Source organism: Prunus persica, chromosome G6 (assembly GCF_000346465.2).
Source record: "Prunus persica cultivar Lovell chromosome G6, Prunus_persica_NCBIv2, whole genome shotgun sequence".
NCBI classification, from domain to species: domain Eukaryota; kingdom Viridiplantae; phylum Streptophyta; class Magnoliopsida; order Rosales; family Rosaceae; genus Prunus; species Prunus persica.
The window spans coordinates 11,432,525-11,459,897 of record NC_034014.1 but is presented as its reverse complement, the minus strand read 5'-3'; the positions used below and the strand labels follow the sequence as shown (position 1 = coordinate 11,459,897).

The 27,373-nt window shown below is 36.0% G+C and overlaps 4 protein-coding genes and 1 non-coding gene across 7 annotated transcripts in view; all 5 read left to right on the top strand.

Annotated features, from left to right (window-relative positions):
* On the top strand, positions 3,704-4,591 carry LOC18774466. Its single transcript, XM_007206422.2, has one exon. It carries the CDS (start codon positions 3,704-3,706, stop codon positions 4,589-4,591), a length of 888 nt encoding a protein of 295 aa, XP_007206484.2.
* Positions 14,826-16,268, top strand: LOC18772453 (NDR1/HIN1-like protein 1). Its single transcript, XM_007207515.2, has 2 exons — positions 14,826-14,913; positions 15,305-16,268. The coding sequence occupies exon 2, from the start codon at positions 15,443-15,445 to the stop codon at positions 16,076-16,078; it is 636 nt and encodes a 211-aa protein (XP_007207577.1). The 5' UTR covers positions 14,826-14,913; positions 15,305-15,442; the 3' UTR covers positions 16,079-16,268.
* Positions 16,628-16,698, top strand: TRNAG-GCC. Its single transcript has one exon. It is a non-coding gene; the product is annotated as a tRNA-Gly (tRNA).
* LOC18775603 (probable aldo-keto reductase 1) lies at positions 16,772-19,273 on the top strand. The gene is made up of 7 exons (XM_007205418.2): positions 16,772-16,918; positions 17,239-17,406; positions 17,631-17,837; positions 17,942-18,114; positions 18,239-18,335; positions 18,541-18,694; positions 18,947-19,273. The coding sequence occupies exons 1-7, from the start codon at positions 16,859-16,861 to the stop codon at positions 19,123-19,125; spliced, it is 1,038 nt and encodes a 345-aa protein (XP_007205480.1). The 5' UTR covers positions 16,772-16,858; the 3' UTR covers positions 19,126-19,273.
* LOC18773027 (5'-3' exoribonuclease 3) overlaps positions 25,552-27,373 on the top strand; it is a 7,231-nt gene continuing 5,409 nt past the window's right edge. For all 3 annotated transcript variants that reach the window (XM_020565590.1, XM_020565591.1, XM_020565589.1), the window contains exons 1-5: positions 25,552-25,795; positions 25,905-26,007; positions 26,172-26,248; positions 26,371-26,562; positions 26,671-26,790. In XM_020565590.1, coding sequence (XP_020421179.1) covers positions 25,607-25,795; positions 25,905-26,007; positions 26,172-26,248; positions 26,371-26,562; positions 26,671-26,790 — 681 coding nt within the window. In that variant the 5' untranslated portion in view covers positions 25,552-25,606. The remainder of the gene's footprint in view (positions 25,796-25,904; positions 26,008-26,171; positions 26,249-26,370; positions 26,563-26,670; positions 26,791-27,373) is intronic.

The following is a 27,373-nucleotide window of genomic DNA, read 5'->3' as shown; positions in this document are numbered from 1 at the left end:
ACATGGGGGTCAAAACTGATTTGCAACCCGAGTATGGAGAAAGACGTACTCGTTTGCCTCCTGGGCCTTGGAATTTGTCAAGAGCAGAGAAGAGAGAGGTTTGCAATTCTTTCTATGGTATGAAGGTCCCTGAAGGTTATTCTTCAAATATTAAAAATCTTGTATCTGTACAAGATTCAAGACTTCTTGGCCTTAAATCACATGATTGTCATACCTTAATGCAACAATTGCTCCCTGTGGCAATTCGTTCTGTTTTGGAGAAGCCTGCAAGGTATGCAATAACTCGTTTGTGCTTCTTCTTCAATGCTATATGTGCAAAGACTGTTGATGTTTCCAAGCTAGATAAGTTGGAAGAAGATGTAGTAGTTACTCTGTGTTTGCTTGAGAAGTACTTTCCCCCTTCATTCTTTGATATCATGGTTCATCTAGTAGTACATCTTGTCAGAGAAGTTCGTCTATGTGGGCCAGTATATTTTAGGTGGATGTATCCGTTTGAAAGATATATGAAAGTGCTGAAGGGGTATGTTCAGAATCGTACTCGTCCCGAAGGTTGCATTGCTGAGCGGTATATAGCTGAAGAAGCGGTAGAGTTTTGTACTCAGCATTTATCTGATGTTAGTACAGTTGGAGTGCCTTCAAGCCAAAAGATGGGAGTTTCAAAGCCATTATCAGGTTGCACAGTGAGCGTAGTTGATCAGGACCTGTTGAATCAAGCACATCTATATGTCTTGGAGAATACGGAGGAAGTCCTACCTTATATCGAGTACGTATGAGTTTTATTCTTTAAGTTTCCATTTAAAATTATTTCTTATGTTTATCTTATATATTTGGGACCGTAATGCTTGAATTTTTCGTGTCATGTAGGCAACATATGATCCACATCAAGACTGCTTATCCAAAATTTAGAAAGAGAACAAAGTGGCTGCAGGATAAGCACAATAGCACTTTCATTCAATGGCTACGCTTCAAGGTATATGTTGTTGAATAACGTATTTCTCTTTTAATTTTCTTCTTATTTATATGTTAGGATGAATTAAGATATGATTAATTTGCAGGTTCAAAGTGAAGTTGAGGAAGACAATCATGGCGTATCAGAAAATTTAAGGTGGCTAGCAGCTGGTCCAAACATGTCAGTGCCATTATATAGGAGCTATCTTATTAAAGGTATTAAATTCAATATCAAGGCACAAGATGATGTGCGGACAACTCAAAATAGTGGAGTTTATTTACTTGCACATACCATGCAAGTTGCTAGTGCCAAGGATAAAAACCCAATTCTCTCAAATATGGGTTTCTATGGTGTCATTCAAGAAATTTGGGACCTTGACTACCAAAAGTTTACAATCCCAGTCTTTAGGTGTGATTGGATAGATAGTTCTGGTCTTGTAGTCGACGAACTTGGATTTACCCTTGTAGATTTGAGTAAAATTGGACATAGGAATGACCAATTTGTTTTGGCTTCTCAAGTCAAACAAATATTTTTTGTTGACGACCCGATGCATCGTGGTTGGTCGGTAGTGTTATCAATGCCTAATAGAGAATATAATGATGTTATTGGTGATGAAGTCTTAGGTGATGTGATAATTGAGTGTGAGCCATTTACTAGAGGGATGCCAAATGTTGACACATTTGATGAACTGGTGGGTGAGTTAGGCGGTCAAAATATTCGAGATGGGTGTGAAGATATATGGATTGAATGATGCTTATGTAATTGGCAGTGTATGACATTAATTTTGTAATATATTGTAATGTGCTTTCTTCACTTTCTACGTTCAAATAAAACACGACGTTATTGTGAACCAGTTATTCAGCATATTTACCGACGTCTTAAAGCAACGTAACAATGAAGAACCACGACGCAATTGTGAAGCAATTATTCAGGATATCACGTCGGGGAAGGATTAAGAACCGCCATGTAATTCAAAATAACACGACTCCAATCCCATAATACCGACGTCTAAAAAACGAGATATGTAATCTGAACGTTAAAAAATACGACGTCATCATACATTTTCCACGTCGCAAGTTCTTTTATAAACGAAGAGGAACGAAATTAATTCCGACGGAAATTCATTATAACCGCCGTCTAATAACAATTAAACGACGTTATTTGTAATACGGCTCCCATCATAATCTACGCCGTCTATATGTTCTGTAATACGGCTCTCATTTATTTGGAACCGACGTTGTTTAGACGTTCAACGTCGTCTATATTATTAAGTGCGTCGTGAGTAATGAATACATATAAATACAACGTCGACTATATAAATGTATACGTCGTAAATAATGACACTGACAACTATTTCCACGTCATCTTTTTTAGATAAAATCGAAGTGGAAAATTTATTTCACGACGGTTTTTTGTAAATAAGAGACGTTGTAGAACTTTAGCAGACTAAACACGTCTGTTTTTATTGTTTTCCGACGTTGTTGTATTTAACAACGTCTAATATTTATGGTCGTTGTTTGTTTCTGAAAATAGGACGTATAAATTTTTTAATACGACTCTCATATATTTGTAACTGACGTTGTTTAGTTTTTCAACGTCTACTATAGAAACACATACGTCGTAAATAATGACACTGACAACTATTTCCACGTCATCTTTTATCAAAAAATCGAAGTGGAAAATTAATTGTACGACGGTTGTGTTTATATGTGCGACGTAGTAGGTATCAATAACGTCGTCTTCTAATGTATTTAAAGACGTCATATTTTTTATTGTCGTGAAAATTATATTTAACGTCGGCGTATTTTTATTGTCGTCGTTGTATGTCTATCTTGCGGCCTTGTTCTCTTAATATGTGTCATATTTTCCCTTTTTAACGACGGTCTTTTTAGAGAATTGGTCGTCTATTATCATCCTCGATTGCTTTTTTTAGATCTTTTTGCAGTACAAAGACGTCGTTTTGTATTTTTTGATGACGTTGTATTGTTTAACAACGACGGTTATTTAGCGTCGTGGTTTATGAGGGAAAAGATGACGGTGGATTCCACGACCATTGAAAAACCAAATACACGACGGTGATTTACCGTCGTCTTTTTGCTTTTTTGTAGTAGTGGAAACTCGCAATTGTGGGTCTGTGGTGCATCCAATGGCATCCAATAGATCGTCCTTCAATGAAAGTTGTAGTTCAAATGTTGGAAAGAGAAGGTGAGAATCTAGCCATGCCTCCTAATCCTTTTGCCAGCACTTCGAGTTGAAGGAGAATATAATATGAACAGACCTCTACGCTGAAGAAGCATCTATGTCTGCATGGATTACACCACTCCCTTATGAGATGAGTCTTCGAGTGTTCTTATAATAAGATTGTTATAGTATTGTCGTGTGTTAAGCAGATAGTATTAGTTAATTAAGAAACTGGTTTGAGTTCAATAAATTTCAATGTAAAGTATTAATTAGATAGCAATAATTCATCAAACTTGCAGTACATGTTATAATTGAGACTAAGATAGCGTCTCTTTTTCTATATATTCATATATAATTGTGTATTTTTGAATTATAGAAAAGAAAAAAAGGGTGACCCATTGATACATGTGCTATAATTAATTTAAGGATATGAAGCCATATTGTGGTTGAGCATATACCAAGGTGAATAAAATTGTTAGTATTTATATATATGATAAAACCTGTTACTTTTTAATTTTGATTTAAATTAGAAAAGATGACATATAATAAGAATTCATTCTTTAGTTGCAAGACATGTGCATGTTTTGTGGTGACATCACTGAAAGTGCTCTGCATGTTCTTGCTATGTGTCCTTTTGCAGTGGCTACTTGGAATATTTCTTTGTTGACAAGGCATGCTCATCAGGTACATTGTCATACAATGAAGGACTGGCTGAGAGAAATGCTGGAGGGTACAAGTAAAGCGCAACGGGATCATATTATCACTTTGTTATGGGCTATATGGGGAAATCGAAATGCACTGTTGTGGCAGGGAGTCCAGCGATCTCCACATGAGGTCGTGGGTTTTGCTCAACAGTATGTGCATGAATTTATTACGGCAAATGATACTCCGTCCAAAGTAACTGATCGGGTGCGGGATCCAGTGCGTTGGGCAGCACCACCGTCAGGCCGCCTCAAATTTAACTTTGATGGAGCATTTGATCCTACTTCGGGTAGAGGGGCTGTTGGGGTTGTTGCCAGAGACGCGGATGGAGGTTTTGTGGCGGCAGTGGCAAAATCAGTTGGGGAAGTGCTGTCGGCTGAACATGCAGAAATTCTTGCAGCTCGTGAAGGGGTGGCTCTTGCTCTCTCACTTGGGACTGCATCTCCCATCTTCGAAGGGGACTCTGCTGTGGTGGTTTCAGCAATAAAGCGAGCAGGACAGGATTATTCAAACATTGGTACCATTGTTGAAGATGTAAAGCATCTTCAGCAACAGTTTCCTAGCTCTCTTTTTCAATTTACTCCTAGGGAAGCAAATGGTGTTGCACACCGACTTGCTCGTTTTGGTTTGCATAATGTGGACAACTTTATTTGGTTTGAGGTGCCCCCTGATCTTATTCAGGACGCCCTATTGTGTGATGTGTTAAGTCGGGGTCAGGCACATTGTCCCCCCCGTTGTCATTCTTCGCTTTATCAATAAAGTTTCCCTCGTTCTGTCGAGGTTCTCAAAAAAAAAAAGAATAGCTAGGGTGTCACCATCGAATCCTCCACTTCCTATATAAACACCACATAATATGTATTTGCTAGATAAAAACAACAGTTAATACAATGTTAACCAATCGTTTGGGTCAACTTAACAATATCATTAAAATGATCCAAATCGTTCATTGTTTAGGTAATGAATTAAAGATCACCCTTACAAAAAGTTACCAAATCTGAAAATATTCAGGCATCTAAGTGTGATAAAAAAAAAAAAAATACACGAACACAATACTTCCTATAAATAATAAAAAAAACCATTCATGAAAAAAATTAAATGAATAAATAATTTTCAATTTGACTAATTTTTTTCTTATTAGCGCACAAACCGAGTTAAGCATAAAGTCCTTGAGTTTATATATATCTCTAAATAAATTTTCTTGGTCCACTCCTATCATGACAATCAAATAGTCTATATATTGTTGTCAAGCAAATAGACCATTCTCTCTACTAAACTCAAAGGTGTAGAAGATACCAAGTATGTGCTCAAAACTGTTGATTAATATTCAAAAACAGCTGTTATGAGAGGTACTTGTCTATTTATCATTGTCCACATTCTAAGCCACCCTAAGGAAATTTCCTTTCAGGTGAAGAAGACATGAAATTTCCAATGGGCCTAGTGAAGCAAGAGTGCATACAACGTAGAGAAAGACTTTGACCATATACTCATGTTATGTGGTTCTCATCCTATTCCAAAAGAAAAAAAGGACTAAAAAAAAATTAAATAAAACAAAGAAAGTTCAATGAGAACTAAACACTTGTTTCACAATAGACAACTACTTAAGCTTTGGGAATCTCTCCAACCCACTGTTCAAGTCAGGAAACATTTTCTGCATTAGTGATTATTTGGACTTTATAATGCCTTTGGGTCCACTTAATAATATCATTAAAATAGATCCGAATCATCTTCTTTGATTTTTCTCTGTCATGATCTACTTGACTTTTCTTATAAGAATGCGATCTCATTTAAATTTCATCCAAAAGCCAAAAAATTGACACATCAAACATAGATTATTTTTAAATAAAACAAAATTGCTTCACACCCAAAACAAACATTACGAAGCGTTAAAACATATTGTTGCTCTCTTCCATCACCTCCTCCTTTCATCTTCAAAAAGCAAACCAAACCATACAAGAAGAACCAGCAGCTCATAGATATGGCATGTTCTTCAAATTTCACACTGCAACCTGTTTAAAGAATACAAGTGCCTTAGTTACTCAATTCAATTTTACTTCAATATCTTGCAATTTCTGTCACCATACACAAGATTTTCTTCCTCCATTCCAAGTACAAGATACGATGGTTTTACAAGAAAACATATGAAATAATCAAATCTGACAATTTGCCCATTAATCAAAACCTAATAAAGTTCATAAGTAATCTTCGGTAGTTTCCCATATAAATTATAAGAAAAATTAGGTTTTAGACATAATTAACTTTATTATTTAGTTTGTAAGATATTGGATATTTTGGTTTTAGTTTTAATACCTAGGAAAAAACTACTATTTTGGATTAGCCCAAAGAGAGGCCCAGATTCGTTGGGCCAGGTAAAAAATAACAACTGATAAGACAATTCTACCCTTCTTCTTAAAAAGCCTGGCCCATTTGTAAACCTACAAAATAAATGACGCTTTTGCCACTGAATGTTTAAACAAGGCACGAGTTCTTCTCTGTTTCGTTTTCGTCCTCGTTTGTTTGGCAGCAGATTTCGTTCGTTTGGCATTCAAATTTCGTTCGTTTGGCAGGCAGATTTCGTTCGTTTTGCAGGCAGATTTCGTTCGTTTTTGTTTTCGTTCTCGCCGTTGGAGCTCAATTTTCTGGTTGGTTTTCCTTTTATTTCTTCCTTTTTCGTTCGATTATCATGCCGAATCTGTCAGTTTTTTTGTTCGATTATCATGCCGAATCTTTTTCGTTCGATTATCATGCCGCATCCTGTTCCAAAATTCAGTGCAGTTTGTTTGTTTCCTTCTAATTGGATAATCTTTCGTTCGATTATCATGCCGAATCGCTTAAGTTTTGGGTTTTTCGAGCTCAGTTTTGTGGCTCGATTTTGTGGCGCGATCTTGTGGCTCAGTTTTGTGGCTCGATTTGTTTTGCCTCCTCTGTTATAAACTGCATCTGTTTGTTGGAGTGTTGGCAGAAACTGCATTGCAGTTTCTGGTTTCATAAAGGCAATGTTACAACTGCTCATGGAGTTAAATGTGTTTTGATATTAGTTTTAGTACTTTTAACGTGGTTTCCTTTTGGTTTCTATTCGATTTGTTTTGCCTCCTCTGTCATAAACTGCATCTGTTTGTTGGAGTGTTGGCAGAAACTGCATTGCAGTTTCTGGTTTCATAAATGCAATGTTACAACTGCTCATGGAGTTAAATGTGTTTTGATATTAGTTTTAGTACTTTTAACGTGGTTTCCTTTTGGTTTCTATTCGATTTGTTTTGCCTCCTCTGTTATAAACTGCATCTGTTTGTTGGAGTGTTGGCAGAAACTGCATTGCAGTTTCTGGTTTCATAAAGGCAATGTTACAACTGCTCATGAAGGACTTTGTATCACTGCATTGCCTGTGATTTGGAATGATTTGGTTCCAAATTTGAAGGACTTTGTATCCGGATCAAATTTCTTGAGCAGCTGTACTAAGTCAAGGTCCTACTTATTCATGTTATTCATGTCAATTCTCTGGCGGTAAAACAGCTCGATCAAGTTCCAGAAAGGGGTTTTCTTGAGAAGCTTCTTCTGCCTTTCATTGAGCTTGTCCTTTATGTCTCTAATGATGCTGTTGAAAGCATAGGCATTGCACCGAAATTGGACATAGTCCGGGTGCTTTGCTTTCCGATCATAGTTTGGCTTTGGCTTTGGCTTACGCTTTTGAGCCATCATTTTGATTCTGCGCTTTGGTTGGTTTTCAGCTTCATTCTTTTGTGGTGACATTTCTTGTTCCATTTTGTGATATGCACTGCAGTTTGTGGTCAAAATCTGCAACAAACAACCAGAAACTGCTGCTCAAAATTTGATGTGAAAAGAAACCAAAAGGCAAAAACAGTACTGAAACTAATATCAAAACACATTTAACTTCATGAGCAGTTATAAAATTCCCATAAACCAGCAAAAAGCACTCTGAAATTGAATTATGGAACCAGAAACTGCAATGCAGTTTCTGGTCAAAATCTGCTACAAACAACCAGAAACCAAAAGGCAAAGTACTAAAACTAATATCAAAAGACATTAAACTTCATTAGCAGTTATAACATTCCCATAAACCAGCAAAAAGCACTCTGAAATAAAATTATGGAACCAGAAACTGCAATGCAGTTTCTGGTCAAAATCTGCTACAAACAACCAGAAACCAAAAGGCAAAGTACTAAAACTAATATCAAAAGACATTTAACTTCATTAGCAGTTATAACATTCCCATAAACCAGCAAAAAGCACTCTGAAATAAAATTATGGAACCAGAAACTGCATTGTAGTTTCTGGTCAAAATCTGCTACAAACAACCAGAAACCAAGTTTCTGGTCAAAATCGAAGACAAACAACCAGAAACCAAAAGGCAAAAACAGTAGCAAAAACGAATATCAAAACACATTTAACTTCATGGGCAGTTATAACATTCCCATAAACCCTAGCAAAAAGCACTCTGAAAATGAATTATGGAATCAGAAACTGCATTGCAGTTTCTGGTCAAAATCTGCTACAAACAACCAGAAACCAAAAGGAAGAAACAGTACTGAAACCGTCGTCGGTGTAAAACCTAAAATCGAAGAGAGTACTGATTCATTTTCTTACGGTTTAGCTTCGGTCGTCGTTGGTGGTCGTTGCTCGTCGTCGCCGTCGCCGTTGCTCATCGTCTTCGTTTCTGCTCGTCTTCGTTTCTTCTCGTCTTCGTTTCTGCTAGTTTCTGCTCGTATTCGTTTCTGCTCGTCGGTTGCGTTTTTGGAGTGGGATATGAAAGGTCGCGCGAAACCAGTTTTTGAAGTGATTAAATTTGAGTAGTGTCGTTTTGTGTTGTGTTTTGTGGGAATGTTATGTCGTTTTGACAGTTTTAAGTTTTGGTTTATAATTAAATAAACTGTATTTGACAGTTAAGCACAATGGCACATGTAGTAATTTTAGGGTTGTTGGATGTCCTTTTGGTAAAATTAGGTGGCTTTGGTTTTATATTAATTAAGCAAAATTCATTATCTTTCTTCCAAATTATTTAAGTATTTTATGGGTTAAAACTAAAGAACCCTATAATAAGCTATAGATTTTTTTTGTATTTCTTTTTTGGCCAAGATTGGAGATTTGATTGTGTTGACGTGAGTCTCCTAATTAATCAAGGCAATTTACTTCCTTGATTAATTAAGGGATTTACTTTCCTAGTTTTATATAGTTGATAAATCATTGTATAATTAGGAGACTTGAGTATGCATGTTAGATTCTTTGCTTTCTTTCTGGTCATTCCATTTTCCACAGTTATAGATGTTTGGAAAAATCCGTGCTTGAAATCTCCCATCAATGATGTCTTCATCTTTTAGCTTTGCTTTATTGAACCCCCTACTCCTTTCTAGTTTGTCCCTTTAGTTTTTGATTTAAAATATTTCCTGTAAAGGATCAAGGATCAAGGATCGAAGATCTTGCTGCGTCTTTATACGCGTGCAATATGATTTTAAGGTGATGTGCTTTAACAAATTTACAAACAGGTACATAATAAGCAAGTCAATTGGTCTGAAGGGATATCCTTTGCTTGTGTGGCAAGACTAAGTCTTGTTCTAGGATATCCTTAGCTTGTGTGGCACGACAAAGCCTTGTTCTTTGAGATGATCATGAGCCACAAATTATGATATCCTTAGCTACAGAATTTAAGAAATGTGTTTTCTGTCTCCCACTAATTATGATATTTGTTTTGTTAACAAGTACCGTGTCAAGGGTCTGCAGCACACCTCGTCAAGGGTGTTATGTGGTTCTCATCCTATTCCAAAAGAAAAAAGGACAAAAAGAAAAAAAAAAAAACAAAGAAAGTTCAATGAGAATTAAACCCTCAGTTGGCCTGTCTATTTATAGCTGTTGGGTACTTGTCTATTTATAGCTGTATACACGCCGAAACAAAGAGAAACTTGGACCATTCAGTTGGCCTGAAATTTCCACAAGGTTTTTCCAACCCAAATGTTCTTGGTTCATGAAATCTTTCCAAAAGGCTCATTGCCAAGTTTCTTATCATCAACATATAATAAGAATTCATTTTTTGTTGCAAGATATCGCTTTTGGAATAGCCAAACGAATTGAATATTTTTGCCTAGCAAGTCACCAATGAATCCTCCACTTCCGATATAACACCGCATAATATGTATTTGCTAGATATCCCTATAAAAATAAAAATAAAATTGATAAAATGCTAACCAGTCGTTTGGGTCCAACCTTTCATTTTTTAGATCATGAATGAACATTCGAACACAATTGACAATAAACTAGTCTATATATTGTTTTCAAGGGAATAGACCATTCTCTCCACTAAACTCAAAGATACAGAAGATACCAAGTATGTGATCAAAATTGTTGATTAATATTCAAACACAGCTATGTCTATTTATCATTGTCCCCATTCTGAGCCACCCCAAAGAAATTTCCTTTCATATGAAGAAGACTAATGAAATTTCCAAAAGGTTTTTGGACCTAGTGAAGCAAGAAGCCAAGTGCAAGCAACGTAGAGCGAAGACTTTGACCATATACTCATGTTGTGTGGTACTCATCCTATTCCAAAAGAAAAAAAGGACAAAAAGAAAAATAAAAGAAAGAAAGTTCAATGAGAATTAAACACTTATTCCACGATAGAGAACTACCTAAGCTTGAGAATCTCTCCAACCCACTCCTCATGTCAGGAAATATTTTCTGCATTAGTGATTATTTGGACTTTCTTTGTTTTGATAAAAAACATGTATATTTTTTTACCCACTTCCCACATATATATTTAATGATAAAACATGTCACTTTTTATTTATTATTTTAAATTATTTAAAACATAACCAAAAAATGAGAAAAGTCTAATAAGGTTTTGATGTAAATTACGCAAAACACGAGGCAGAATCTGAGTTTCTTAGATGCAGTAGGAAAATTAAAATCTGTCATTTTGTAGATACTTCTTGGACATCGAAGTACGTAATATTTTTTATTTTTAAATATGCATTTTATTTTTCACGATAGTACGTGTTGACGTGTGCATATATTTTGCAAAATTCACACATGTGCTATAGCCTTTGACGTGGACATCCTAAAAATGTTAATTGAAATGTATGTATGTAAGAAGTATTGATACGAGAAAATGTGAAAATTGACTGCTCCAATAATTCAGTTGAAAATAACTTTGGCATTTAAAGAACTACATTGAAGAGGGAGAAAGAGAGGTCAAGTAAAGTGGGTTATATGGCCTTTCATGGGACCAAGTTGGGCTTTTAGGACTTAGGCATTTCTTCGTGCTAATTTGGTCGGTTTTACTACCTCGGCCCAAGCCCACTTACACAAGCCGGACTATTAGGGCTTGAACGTGTTGTAAGGAATTTGGTTGGGCTACATTGGGTTACTTAAGTTGGACTGGGCTAAGGCTTTTTTTGTTGTTGAGAATTTCATGATAAACTAAACATTTATAAAATATTAATTAACATAATATATATTAATTATAACATGTAAACATATTTATGCTAGGATCAAATACAGAGTAGAGCTGCTAACTTTCACTTACATAGATCCATATCTTGATTAATATTAATTCACTTCATTTGCATCAGCAATAAAAGTAATTTCTACAAATTCTGAAGAAGTTGATGCACAGGGACATGGATTGTCCACACCAACTTCATCTGCAAGAATTTGTTGTGGATATAAGAAAGGCCTTGGAGGCTCTCAATTTCTCCTTCGAGCATCTCGACTACTTTATTCATTCAAGGGCATTTGATAGGCTTCATTCGATTCCCATAACACCTTGACATCGTGAAAAAAACTCTCCTTCTCACTGTCACTTATAGAAATAAATATATATAATAAAATTTAAAATAAAAAATCTCATTCGAGCTGAGCCCATTTGTAATTTCCAAAATTTGGAGTTAGGCCTAAAAAGGAGAGTTTGAAGCCGAATATTGGACTAGAATTTAGATTTGAACTTTCAGGCCTAATTGGGTGTGGGTATTGGGCCTAACACACTATATTCGTCAAAGGAATATGCATAAAATGTTTCTTCTCCAGATTTTTTAATTCAACAAAGAAATTTAAAGCATAGTCCAATAGATGAAGAAAATAATCAGACTTCCATAACTACTCTCATCTCATGGCTTTGAAAGAGAAAACACATTGTGTTTGTACCAAAAATTGTACTTTTGTCTAAAATGGAAGGTAATGTTCCATGAACATCAAAATGCCCAAAATATGGCTAGACATGTATTGCTGCAGACAGATGGAGTGAGCCCAAATTTTAACTTCCAGCACTCAAATCAAGTTTCGTTCTTCATAAAAGTTGTTCATCTCTATGTCTACTGCAATATATCCAAATTTGGGTTTATTCGGACAAATTTTGAATCCTAAGAGCTGAAAACATCAGATGCACAACGCCAGTAAAAAGCTTATAGCTGCAATTTGGGCCTAATTCCAATACTCTAATGAATTTTCTTTCTTCATAAAAGTTGTTCATTAGAATGTCTACTGCAACATATCCAAATTTGGAATGATTTGGATAAATGTGGAATCCTCGAGACATCAAACATCAGAAGCATACCAGTAACAGCAAAAGCTGATAACAGTGGCAATTCGGGCCAGCTTCCAGTCATCAAATGAATATTCATTCTTCATGAAAGTTGTTCATTTGGATGTCCACTACAACATATCCGAATTTGGCGTCATTTCCCTAAGTATTGAATCTTTAGAGCGCTAATCATGATTTCTATTCGTGAGGGCAGTGTATGACGACCAGTCAGTTGCAACCATGCTAAATCAGATTTTCCATTACTCAAATGGAATTAAGTTCTTCATCAATGTTGTTCCTACTTATGTGGAGAACAACATATCCGAAATTTGTAGAAATTGGATCAATCTAGCATTCCTAGTTCATTATGCATCAGGGCATGTTCGGAGGAGAAACTCAATGGCTGCAAATCAAGTTTCACTTTATCAATAGAGGGACATCACAAGTGAGTTGATTCAAAGAAGAATAAAATAATGTTGTGGTAGATGGAGAAAATTTAATATCCTCTGTGATTAAGAATATTAAAACAAAGCCAAAGCTCAACATGCACGTGAAAAGTCTACACCAAAGTTGAAAGAAGAATAAAATAATATGCAAGTGGGCTTAAAGAATTAATAAAGAAAGAAGTAGAGATGGTGGTCATTATCTCTCTATTTCTTTTTGTCTTTTAGTCAGCTACTTTTGGCTATCACTCACCAATCAATGACAAGTGGACTAATATTTTGGATTTCTTTAAGTCTAATAGTGATAACTTCTGTCAAATCACATCAAAGCCTCTTAGCAACTTTTTCGGGTTCACTTATATTTTCAGCAACCCACTCACCAAAATCAATGGCAAGGGGGTATTTCAAATTGACTGCTGGTCCACTCAACCAACCTCCATTCTCTATAAATTGAAGGAGAAATTATCAAACACAACTCAACCAACAAAAATCAGACTCAACGTCTATAAACCCAACTCAAAAGCTTGAAACAGCCTCCCTTTTTCATTCTCTGAATTTCCTAGTTGATTACTCATGAATAATTTTCTTTATTTGGCTATGCCAACTCTTGGTATGATTTTTCCTTGTACAAGATTGAATAGAGAAATCTTCAATCTCCATTTTAATTTTACGTACCAGGTCTGAATAGATAAATCTTCAGGGTGTGTTGTTTATGTACTTCATTTTTCTTTCAAGTTTTCTAAATAGATAAATATTCCGATAAACTTATGTCATTTTCATTATCGTTCAATTTCAGCTTCTGTCCGTTACCATTTTTGCGCTAGATGAATATTGAAGTCTTCTTAATTGAGGCATAGAAAAGAACCTTGTATTGGGTCAGTTCCCTGTCCAATCCACAATCGATTGATTAAAGTCAATATCGGTGCGCATTTTTTAGTCTTACCATTTTCAGTCTATTGGAGTTTTTCACTGCCAACCTTGACACACCTTCGCAATCTCAAAAAGCAAACTCCACAGCCAAACTCGAAGTGAATGGCCGGCGGGTCCTTTTCTGGGTAAACACATTGATACATACATAGGTGTCTTGAGTATGCACACTATGCACGTTAGATTCTTTGCTTTCATTCTGGTCATTCCATTTCCCACGGTTTAGCTGTTCGGAAAAATATGTGCTTGAAATCTCCCATCAATGATGTCTTCATCTTTTAGTTTTGCTTTATTGAACCCCCTACTTTTCTAGTTTGTCCCTTTATTTTCTGATTTAAAATATTTCCTGTAAAGGATATCATCTAGTTTTAAGCATGAAATTATGAAAAAGATAAAAGAAACAAAAGACGATCAAGGATCGAAGAAGATCTTGCTCCGTCTTTATACGTGCAATACGATTTTAAGGTGATGTGCCTTAACAAATTTACAAAGAGGTACATAATACGCAAGCCAACTGATCTGAAGGGATATCCTTGGCTTGTGTGGCAAGACCAAGTCTTGTTCGAGGATATCCTTAGCTTGTGTGGCATGACAAAGCCTTGTTCTTTGTGATGATCATGAGCCACAAATTATGATATCCTTAGCTACAGAATTTAAGAAATGTGTTTTCTGTCTCCCACTAATTATGATATTTGTTTTGTTAACACGTACGGGGGGTTATGAACAAAAAAAGGAAACAAAAGAACAGGAAGACAAAAAGAAGGAAATATCTTTTAAGATCCCCCAGTTATGAATGATGGCAGACATCCAAAGATATATCCACTAGACAGTTTTTTATTGAAAGAAAATCGCATTGAATTGAAAAACAAGGAAAATTACAACAAAAATGGAAGCAAATCATCTTATATATTTTGACAGCAAAAAATCGCATTTATTAAGGTATTGCTTCTTCTTCAATCCTTGCTTCGAAAAAATAATCATTCCTGATTTGTTCCATGAAGAATGCTGCCAAGTTATTTAAAAAAAATAACAAGAAAAATCGATATATATATATATATATATACAAGAGAACTATACATTGTACATACTGTGTACAATTAGGGTTAAATCTTATAGTTTGCAGAGCGTTCGTGTATGGCTGCTCTCCTATTCAAACGTTTTGTTCAGTCATGGAGATGATAATGCATCCGGTTAGTAGTTTTGCCAAACTTTAATTCATTTATTTCAATCATAAAATACTTGATTCATGCTTTGATTACTAGATATATTAGGTTGACTTCATATTTTTCCATGACAATCTTTTTGGGTACAAGAATCGACATCCATAGTCACACAAAATAGCTTGTTTTGTTATTTTCAAGAAAAAAAGATAGCTAAATTTATTTTCTTCATTGGAAAACGGATAACTTTTATTGTAGGAATTCATGAATTTTTCACGGAATTATATAATGATGGGAATGTGAATGCATCGAATTCTATCAAATCTTTTTTTAAGTGATTAAAATTTTTATTCTTTCAGTATTACTCAAATTCTATTTTTGCTTACTCTAACTTTTTTTTCGCTATATGTTTTCACACTAGACCCTTTATCAAACTCCCTGTTGGTAAGTTATCTCACACTAGTCCGCATACGTTTAGTTCGACAACTTTCCTCAGCTAGAGATCATATCTCTGCCTTCAATCCGGATCCCGTCGCCGCCACGCAATCCACTCCCCGCCATGAGTGAAAAGATAGCCAGCGTCAACGTCGGCTGCATTAGCAGCAGGAAACTAAAGTGGTTCGCATGGGGCACCGGTGGCCTTATTGTCTTTATTGGCCTCCTAGTGTTTGTTGTGTTCCTCGTTCTCCACCCCTCCAAGCCAAGCTTCAACCTCGAAGACGTCACCGTTTATCAGTTCAACGTCTCCAAGGCACCGCCCTACGCCATCACCATCATCATGCAGGTCACACTGTCCTCTAGAAACCCTAATTCTCGGATAGGCGTAGATTACCAGCCTCTCCACGTCTACGCCACATATCGAGACCAGCAGATAACAATGGCTTATCTCTTGCCTCCTACGTACCAAGGGCACAAGGAACCTGTGGTGTGGTCACCTCCTTTGACTGGCTACGACATGCCGATTTCTCCATATTCACAGCAGTCTTTGGATCAAGATTGGCATACTGGGGTTGTCCTGATGAATATCAAGCTTCAAGGGGACGTGAAGTGGAAAGTAGGGACTTGGATTTCGCCCAAGTATCACTTGTACGTGCATTGCCCGGCGAATATCAGGTTGGGGGATTTGAACAACGGTGGTCCAAACCTCATCAAGGGTCAGCCGGTGGATAATTGCGATGTGGAGATTGCTTCTTAATTTTTTTTTGCTTTGGTAAAGAGGAGGGCTAGCACCCAGATCAACTGTTTCTTAATTAATTTGATTTCTCTTTTAATTATCCCCTTGCCTTTTCATTTTTTTGTGTTCTTGTTTCTTTTTGGGAAGATATATATGATTTAAAGGAATTCAAATTCTTATATGTTAATAAATCCCCTATCTATGATTAACGTAATTTAGTCTTCAAGATACGAAGTCATCATTCTCTGAAGCTTGCTCAACAGTCTTACGAAAGAAGGAAAATAGTATTACATGTGTAGAAATGCTAATTACATTATTAACTGAAACTCTCTAATATAGGTGTCACGTTATTTGCTGAATTCACCAAGCGAAGATGTCAAATGCAAGGGCATTAAGACTGAAAATGTATGAAAGTAATATTTGTCATTAAAACCTATAAATGCATGTACGATTTGACTCAATTGGAATAAATTTTTCCTTCCATTTTTGTCACATCTCTTTTGAAGATGCTCTTATACAAGTTAGTTTTATTTAATATATTTCACTAATTTCTTTTTATGTGCATCCAGTGCACCAGTGGTCTAGTGGTAGAATAGTACCCTGCCACGGTACAGACCCGGGTTCGATTCCCGGCTGGTGCATTACTCGTCATTTTTACTTTTCTGATTTAAATTTCTTTTTGACGTCACAGTCCACCAACCTCCTTGTCCAAAAAAGAGAGTCCACCAAACTGGGAGGAGCGGACCCTAAAAAAACCATTGAAAAGAAAAGCCGAAAACAGAGAGCTGAAAGTTTAGAAAGATGGCTGAAGATAACACAGTCGAAATTCCTAGAGTTAAATTGGGAAATCAAGGACTTGAGGTACGTACATCTTACTCTTCAACTTATCCTTTCCTGTTCATAGTTTTCAAATTACGACTCTAAAACACAGTCAGTTGCATCTTTTTCCAGAAAGCTGACTTCTTGGGTGGAAAACAATCCAATGATTTAATCCTAACGCAGGGTAGACTTTGTATTAACAAATCCAATTTATATTTGGGATTGATCTAAAAGGAAAGGGATCTAAAGAAATTACATAGAGGAAAAATAATATGGCCGAGGGAAAGGGAATTTCAGATTCCAAGACTGAAACTTGGAACAGTTTTTCCTGCTTTAGTTCAGAATTTATGATCTCCTTTCAGGTCTCAAAATTGGGTTTTGGGTGCATGGGCCTGACTGGAGTCTACAACTCTCCTGTCGCTGATGAGGATGGAATCTCGATAATCAAAGATGCCTTCAGTAAAGGAATCACTTTCTTTGACACATCTGATGTATATGGACCTCATTTGAATGAGGTTCTTGTTGGGAAGGTATGCATGTCTCTCCGCTTCTGAATTTGTCAACAACTTCTGAATGATTACACGAACTCCACAAGTTAAGAGAAGCAGAATAAGAGCTAAATGTATATGTCTCAATGTTTTGTATGTTTCTTCTATTCTTGTCAAGAAGAAGAAACTTGCAGCTGCCTTACAAGTAACGAAGGACTTTTCTATTGATTTTCTGCAAGCCTAATTGCAAAGTTTTAATTTTTTAGGCCTTGAAGCAGTTGCCAAGAGAAAAAATTCAATTAGCCACAAAGTTTGGCATTACAGGAACCGTTGACCCTCCTACTATTGTAATCAAGGGTACTCCTGAGTATGTCCGTTCAGCCTGCGAAGCTAGCTTGAAGCGTCTTGGTGTGGACTACATTGATCTGTATTACCAACATCGGGTGGACACTTCAGTGCCTATAGAGGAAACTGTATGTGATTCTCTTCCTTATTCAGCTGCAGCCACCACAATTGTATAATAAACTCTGCATGTTAGTTTGATTAGATACTTTTTGGTTTTCTTTCTGGAGTTTAGATTGGTGAGCTGAAGAAACTGGTGGAAGAAGGGAAAGTAAAGTACATCGGTTTATCAGAAGCTAGCCCGGACACAATAAGGAGGGCACATGCAGTTCATCCCATCACAGCTGTACAAATGGAGTGGTCTCTCTGGACTCGTGATATTGAGGAAGAGATTATTCCACTTTGCAGGCATGTTCAAAATCCTATCTGAGCTATGCAAAATTGGTCCTCTGAATCAAACTCAAGCTCTACCTATTACAACTCTAATATGTGTCAATTATCTCATTGGATGGTGTAATGTTATCACATACAGGGAGCTTGGCATAGGTATAGTTCCATATAGTCCTCTTGGTCGTGGGTTTTTTGGTGGCAAAGCAGTTTTGGAAAGTGTACCTGCAAATAGCTTCTTGGTAAATTTTTCGTCACCAATTTTTCTGCTTAGTTCATTGTAATACCAAATGTTCCCAATTATATTCTTTGAGCTGTGATTAATTATTTGCATCTTTTCATGAGGAAGCTTTGAGGGGACGTTACTTCATCTCCTTATATTTATTATTTCCTAGGTGAGGGAATGTTCAGAAACCTGATCCATTTTTCTTTTTTATGTTTTCTAAGGCCTCAAATCCTCGGTTCATAGGCGAGAACTTGGAGAAGAACAAGAACATTTACAATCGAATAGAAAGCCTTGCAAAAAAGCACCAATCATCTCCTGCTCAACTAGCACTAGCGTGGGTTCTCCACCAAGGAGATGATGTTGTGCCCATCCCAGGTGAGCCATCATTACACTTTTGTTATCTGCAACTTAAATTAACAAACATGCCAAAGGTGAATTAGTTTAAGGACTCTTGGTTAAGTTGTTTTTTCTTTGAAAATAATTTTAAGATGTAATCAGAGACAGAACTTTGATTATGCTTCTGAGTGACAGCATGTTGTACCCTAACTCGAGTCGAGCGAAGAAAAGTTCTTACACTCCATGTCCATAGTCCATATTGCTCATTTGCTTTGAATTTTCAACTGCTAGGGACAACAAAGATTAAGAACCTGGATGCAAACATTGGCTCCTTGAGGGTGAAACTTGGAGAAGAGGACCTGAAAGAAGTTTCTGATGCTGTCCCAATCAACCAAGTAGCTGGTGATAGAACTTACTCAGGCATGACGCATTTGCAATGGAACTTTGCCAACACTCCTCCAAAAGTCTAAAGGAACTTTTGTATTGATAAGTTAAGTTGGATTGTATAAAGTTGAGTAACTGAACAACCATGGGTACATGCATGATACATCCCATTTGTAGTTCCGACTTCTGAGCAAACATTTCTTCTATTAATAAAGAAATGGGGTAATTTATTAACCGACGCCTCCAAAAACCTCTGAAACAACCGCCCAGATTCCCATTCTATTTTCTTTTCTTCTCCTCTTTCTCTGTATTTCCTTCTTACAAAACAGATTTGAAGAAGACCCAAGTTGGCTTACAATTCTTGCTTCCTCAAATAGTCTGGTAATATTCAGAAAACATTGTTTATCTGTTTAAAGAGCTTCATAGGTTCACTAGCTAAGCCTTTGTTCATAAACACCTCTGTATCTTTTGAAGTAATGGACTCTACAACCTATAAAGCAACTCAAAACCAAAAACTACAAGCCATTAGGTAGTAGGAAACATCCTTAACCGATCAAACCAGTAACTGAAAACCGAAAACAACATGGAATATCCCAAAAACCTCGAGCATAAACAAAAGTGGTTAAACTACACATTTCTTGACAGCATAAACCCATGGTTTTGTTGAAATCTAGAAGCTACGATACCTTAATCAAAATTTAGCCAAATCATTAAACTGCAAAACTACATGCATTTTTGTCGAAATGCACAAGACCCAAAAGAAATAGAACTTCTATGTAGTGTTCGAAATTGAAACTAAAATTTTCACCCACAATCTGTTATATACTTTGCCTTCTATGTGTTTGTTGAAATGCCCGAACCAAAATTTCTTCTTAACTCGAAAAACTCAAGCATGGAAGCATAAACCCATGTATTTCCAGAAGCTAAAATACCTAAAACTACTATGTAGTCTGGGAAATCATTTAGAAACAACATATATGCAAATCCAAAAGGCAAAACAGAAATACAAAAAGAAACGTGCTGCTTAGTTTGCGAAATCCAAAAGGCAGTGAGAGTTTCTTACTTTTTTTCTTTTATTTTCAGAGTTTGAGAATGAGATGCAGCTTTTGTTTTCGTCGATGTTGGTGGTCGTTGCTTTCTGATGGAATGGTTAGATGTCGTGGGCGTGATTGGGTGATGCTGTCGTTTTGGGTAGAAATTTGGCGTCGCTGCTGTCGTTTTGGACTTTGGGCTGTTGGGCGTGTTTAATGCTGACAGCTGGAGTGTTTATTTTGGGCTTGGGCGTGTTTTGTTTTTGGGTCAAATGCTTGGGCGTTTTTAATGCTGACAGTTGGAGTGTTTATTTTGGGCTTGGGGTTGTTTAATACTGACAGCTGGAGGATTGAGTTAAAATGAAATAGTAAAATTTGGCAGCATTTGATAATGACATATTTCATAACTTAAAACGTTTTTTCAGTGCTTGCTTGTAAAATTACGTCCTATTTTTTACGCGTTGGCTTTATGTTATGTGAAATTATATTCTTATTTTCCATATTAGTAAATTATATAGTGTTATGTCCAATTTAGCTGTGATGTAATGAATGCATGACATTTATTTTCTCTCTTCAATTGCAGTCACCAAGCTAAACCTGTGGCTATGTAAGTTGTTCTTATGTCCACTGTAATGAATGAAATTACATGATATGCCATTGGTTATAAATGGAAAATTTCAACAGGCACATCCATAAAATTATGTTTTCTCCTCCATTTGTTCGTACTCCCTGAATTTATAACTTTAAATTTATGCATTTAATTATAGATTGTGCAATGGTATAGATATGAAACCATATTTTTGAAAGAGGGAGATTTTATTGGCACCCCATTATTTGCTCTTTGCATCCTATACTAATTTTAAGCATGAATAATTTATTTAACCCTTTACATAATTACCGTTAAGGACAAAAAACATTTATAATAAAAATTAAATTTTCTCACTACACCCCACATATGTTCCTGTAACCCTAGTTAGAATTTTTTCTCAAACCTCATGTTCCTACAACCCTAATGAGGTTTATACGCTTATATTGGTGAAAAAAATATATTGTTTTTATTCATGAAGGGTGATATTGAAGTTAGAGAGGCTTCGAATGAGGTATGAGTTTATTCTTTGGCATTTTTCAAGCTTAGGATTTCATGATGGTTTGCTAGTTGCGTTCAGCACACCAGTACCGAACGCAACAGGTAAATTCGGTGGGATGCCACTGAAACATTGCACCTATTTCGGTTGTGTTTGACCGGCTGTTAACTTCAGATGCAGTGGAGATCTACTATAATATGGAACGGTGTTTGGTGGTGTATTACCGAATTTTTACCTACAATTCAGTGACAACGAACCGAAATATATTTATTTTTTCAGTAACTTATTGTTGACTACAAATTTAATGTAAGCTATTTTGACCTTACTTCCATTGAAGGAACAAAAACAAGGTGACGCCCTTAAAATAGATGACAAATCATCCAATGTGATGGTCATCTCACCAAAAAGCATGTGAAAGATGTTCGTTTCGAGATGCCATTTTTCAACGAAGGTAAATACAGCAATCTTATCTGTATTCCGATAAGAACACCTAATACGTTGCTTTAATCCAGACCTCTGAATGTACCATTATTTGGATTAGCCCACCAATTTCACTAACGAATGGTAGATGTTTTCTACATGCACCTAAGGTGCTCACATTCCTAGTAAAAAATAATATTAAGTACAAACTCAATTACGAATTTGGTAGATGATCACTGAAACAAGAAAAGAATTCACGGAAACAAAAAACGAATTCAGTAGACTACCACTGAAAAACGGAAACATATTCGGTGGACTACCACTAAAAAATTAAAACAAATTCGGTGGACTACTACTGAAAAACGTAAACACATTCGGTGGATAGGCACTGAAAAATGAAAACAAATTCAGTGGACTACTACTGAACAAGGTAACGATTTCAGTGTTAGTGAGTAATTTTAAAATTTACTAAAATTCAGTGGGGTGCAAAGAGCAAATTTTGGGGTGCCAATAAAATCACCCTTTTGAAAACCCTAAAGCAAATAGCATGCATACATTTTTTTTGTAACATTCCACATTGACCAACGGAGAGGGAGTGATGTGCCTTATATGTACATGACCACCTCCATCTAGCACGAGGTCTTTTGGGAACTCACTGGTTTTGGAGTCATGGAAACTCCGAAGTGAAGCGAGTTTGGGCAAGAACAATCCCAATATAGGCGACCCACTGGAAAGTTACTCGTGAGTTCCTAAAAACAAAACCGCAAGGGCAAGGGAGGGCCCAAAGCGGACAGTATTGTGCTACAACGGAGCCGATCCCGGGATGTGACATTTTTTCTACATGTCTTACATGTATGAGTTCTTCATTATAGCATGTTCTTCATTATTCATGTTGTACGTAGTATACCTACCATTGAAGTCTGAAGTTGGATAGGTCCCTTACTTGTACTAGAGAGACATTGTTTCCAACCTTACCTATTAGTTGGTATTGGGCGCAATAGGTACTTAACTCACTCAAACTCACCCCCTCTGCAACCCCCTGAACCACCCCCATGGCAACCACAATCGACACCCAGAACAACCAAGGCACAACCCCAGATCCGACGAGCTTGCATTCTTCCTTGCGCCAAAGATCCACCACTAATAGAGATGGTGGGGAGTGGCCAACCCTTATATGATTTCTTAGGGTTGAGTCGCAGAGATCTTGGGGTGGGGCACGACTATGGCGGTGGCTTGAGGTGGTTGTGGAATGGGGTTTATGGACGGCTGGAGGCTGCAGAGGTGAAGCTTGGGAGAAAGGTTTATGCGGTAGGGGAACATTTTGGGTTTGGATGAGAGAGAGGGGTCTGACAAGGATGAGAAAGAAAAAAAAAAAAAAAGAAAAGAAGGAGAGATATAATTTCTTATTTTATCTATTTTAATTAGATTATTTACTTGTTTTATTCCACGTGGCGCAATATGTATGTCCATATGGACTCATTGATTTCCATGTCAGTGTTTTAACAGAGGAATTGATGGAAGCACTTACAGGTCACATATTTATGAAAGTGTTACAAAAATAAATGTTCAATATAAGATTGAGAGGAAAAAAAACTTGATGTATCGAAGATTGAAACTCGGTAAACTTCAACGTAGTAAAATGAAAATTACCCTTAAACAATTCCTTTTTTAAAAAAAACAATTTCTTAAAGTAATAGCACATTAATATTTTAAAAAACTAATTTAAAAACAAAAAAACAAAGTGGGTCTGTAATTTGCCACATCATCAATTTCACAAACAATTAAACAGTTAAATTAACGGAATGTGTAAATTGATTGAATATTAAAATATCGGAGTGTAAATTGATGAAATTGAAACTCCTTAGTCCATTTCGATAATGCCCCCAAACTTAGTGGGATATAATGTAGTTAACTTTTTTTTTCCCTCCACTTCTTTTTCATGTAACTTTTGTCTTTTTCTTCCATCTCGTTTTCTCTCCTCTCTTTTCTTTTCTTTTTTTTCCTCTTTTTCTGTTTCTCTTCTTTTTTGTTTCTCTCTCTACTTCTCTTTTGTTTTTCTTCTTTTTCTCTCTCCTGTTGTCGGTGGCCTTCGTCAATCGAGAATTTCGTTATTGGATTTTGTAAATCTTGAATCTAAGTTTGTTTATGGTTACTGATAGTTCCCTTACTTTCCACTGTCACGTCATTTTTTGGGCTGAGTGAGTAGTTTCTCAATTTTAGTCTTCCTTAATTTGGTTTCTTGTGGAATGGGCCTTGCTTTTGGCTTACCCAAGTGTCCTTTTTTTTTTTGCGCTTATATTTATTTTGTTTTTCTTCTGTTTTAAATTCATGTCGCTGAGAAGCAAGTCACTTGCTATTTTTTTGGGAAATATTTTTGCTCACCACTTTAAACAAAGGTGTATATTTATCACTATTCTTAATACTTGACATGCGTTCATAGGCATAACCATAGTTAACGTTTTACTTTAATTTATATAATCATGATTATGCCTATAAACACGTATCAAGCAGTGGAGTTAGGATTTCAAATTAGAAGAGCCCTTCACAAATTTTTTAAAAATAGGCTAAATTAATATGACACTAAACTACTCCTTTTGGCCTACTTCATAACATCGTTTTATATTGATTAATCATATATCCATTCGTTACAATCATAATTGTCCACAATTTCATATTTTATAATGCTTAAATACTAATCTCATCATCTACATTATTATAGACTCAAAAATTAATAATTTATATTCCAACATAGAGAAGAAATACAAAAATGGTTCACAACATCTAATATTAAGGTGCCCAACTCAAACATGACAAAAGACAGGGAAATAAAAATTCACAAAGTTTAACTTAAACAAAAGATAAAGAGAGAGAAAGGTTAAAAATTTAGGAGTTTTTAGTGTAAATATCACAAATTAACTTAGAAGGTAAAAGAGAGAAGTAAAAAATAGATTAAGAAGTTTTATGGTTGTGGACAAAAAATACTTATTATTACTATTTATTTAAGGATAAATATATCCTAAAACTAATCAAATATGTTAAATATTATATATACATCATACATAATGTTATAATACAATAAATAAAAGACGACTGGGGCTTGGAACCACACTGATCTTTTATTGACTCCACCCCTAATGTCAAATGTTGAAAAAAACGATTAACATACACATTTAATTAAAATAGTGTGCAAAAATACTTCTACTTCTCTATAATTTGGTTCTTTTTTTTTCTACCCCTAACAACATGATAACATCCTCGGGACCACACATAAATAATGAGTGATAAGCCATAATCAAGTCAATGGTCCTATGCCCATTGGGAACTCGTGCAAATCATGACAGTTGATATTTCCTAGAGATATTTCTTAATGAGTTTAATTTGTACAGATTCTGGTTAATAACAATTTATTATTTTTTACCTGTCTATCTAAACATATCAACAAGAATAGTCTTTATTACGATTATTCTGGCCCTTTAAAAAAGCAAAGATAATCTGAGTAAAAGCAAAAATAAGTCTTTTTCTATTCCTCCATAGCTGGACTCCTTAATTATGAGAGCATATTTGCTTGTCATTTTAATCCAATGTATATTCGTACTATTCTTTTTAATATTTGATATGTGTCTATATGCATAACTATAGTTCCATAAATAGAAAGTAAAAAGTTAACTATAGTTATACATATAGACACGTTTCACGTATTAAGAAGGGTAACAAGAATACACCTTGAATTAAAGTTGTGAGCATAAATATTTCGTAAATTTAAGGAGTTCCTTTTTAGAATAAATAAAATTATGACACTTGTCAAATTTTAAAAGAAAAAATTAAATAAACTCAAAAGCAAAAAAAAGTTAAAAGGATTTAACAAGTGTCAAAACCTCTCTTTTTTTCAATTTTATGGAGCCAAACTTTTCCCTTTTAATATTCGCGCAATACAGAATATAATCTATTCATATATTCACCCTCTTCTTGAATGAATGAAACAAGTAGAGCTCCAACAGAGAGAGAGAGAGAGAGAGAGAGAGAGAGAGAGAATGGGGGTGCCTTCTTTCTTCCGTTGGCTGGGCAACAAGTATCCCAAAGCGGTGGTCAAGGCCATTGTCGACCAGAGAGATGAGTCCACAAGCTCACCAAACCCAAATGGCATGGAGTTTGATAACCTTTATCTTGACATGAATGGGATTATCCATCCCTGCTTTCACCCGGAATCGGATGAAGATGGAGTATGAACTTATTAATTCCTATATATTCTCTTCACAAGCTATAAGAATTTTCAAATTTTCTTTATTTTATCCTTAGTTATATATTTTAATTTCTACTGTATTTATTCAGGTGCAACCAACTAGTTTTGAAGAGGTGTTCATCAATATTTTTGAATATATTGATACACTTTTCAACATTGTTCGACCAAGGAAGCTTTTATACATGGCCATAGGTGACAAAATTACTTTTTTTTTTCTTTCTATGTTATAATACTTTTGTAAGATTTTTGCTTTCTCTTGTCTTGATCATCTCTTTACTTCAGTTGATATATGTATCGTCATGTATACTTTGAACTTGAAGTAGTTTATATAAGGAGATAAACATGATTTCTTGTAGATGGAGTTGCTCCAAGGGCTAAAATGAATCAACAACGTGCCAGGCGTTTCAAGTCTGCCAAGGACAAGGAATTAGCTGTGGGTTTTAAGCTTTTAATTAATATATTATGCTTCTGAATCACACAAACTTTCTTGTACCCGCTTAATGTTCATACAAATACGTAAATTTATACCCCAAAATGTTGGTATCAACTGTATAGGATGCTGAAGAAGAGAAGCTGAGAAGACAGTTTGAATTGGAAGGCAAACAAGTGTTACAAAAAAAGGAAAACGAAGTCTCAGATTCAAATATAATCACCCCTGGAACTGATTTTATGTACAAATTGTCGAATGCTCTTGGCAGCTATATTAGTTTACGTTTGAGCAATGATTCAGGCTGGAGGCACATCAAGGTCTGCTCCATTTGTGCCACTCTAATTTCAACTTGACGAACACATGATCCATCATTTTTTATTTTCTCTCATCTTTTTTTTGTTTTAACTTCATGATTATTGATTTAGGTGATTCTTTCTGATGCCAATGTTCCTGGAGAAGGGGAACACAAAATAATGTCTTTCATACGCCAGCAGCGTAATTTTCCTTCGTATGATCCAAACACCCGCCATTGCTTGTATGGATTGGTATGAATGATTATATGCTGAACACAACTATTTAATAGTTTTTGTAATTTTTTGTTTTCCATATTTAATTTTGCTACAATAATGTATAGTTGGAAAATCGGGAAGAAGGAAAAGAACTATATGGGAATGAACATGTTTCTGTTTAAAGATTTTCTTTCATAAACTCCGCGCGCGCGCGCGCGCCCCCCCCCCCCCCCCCCCCCCCTAAAAAAAAAAAAACCACACACAAATAAAGACTACCCACTCCCCCCCTCAACCAAAAAAACACAAGAGTGTCGTGAGCTCCTGTGGAGAAACACGACAGGACCTACAGAGTGAAGGGGTGGAGCTGCACATACACATCACACCCCCCCCTTACACTCTTGGTGGGGGTGTGTGATACATGAAAGGGAATTCGGCTGGCGCGGGTGTAGAAACAATATTTTTTTGTGTCCCCCCCCTCCCCTGGAGTTTTGGGCCGCAAAGAAAGCACCTCTCAACAGATTGGTGGGTCAGCGACCAAGAAAGGAGCGAGAACAAAAAAATGAGAAGGCCGTGTGTTGAATATCTCCGTCTGCCCCGCGGGTGACTCCCTCTTGTTTGA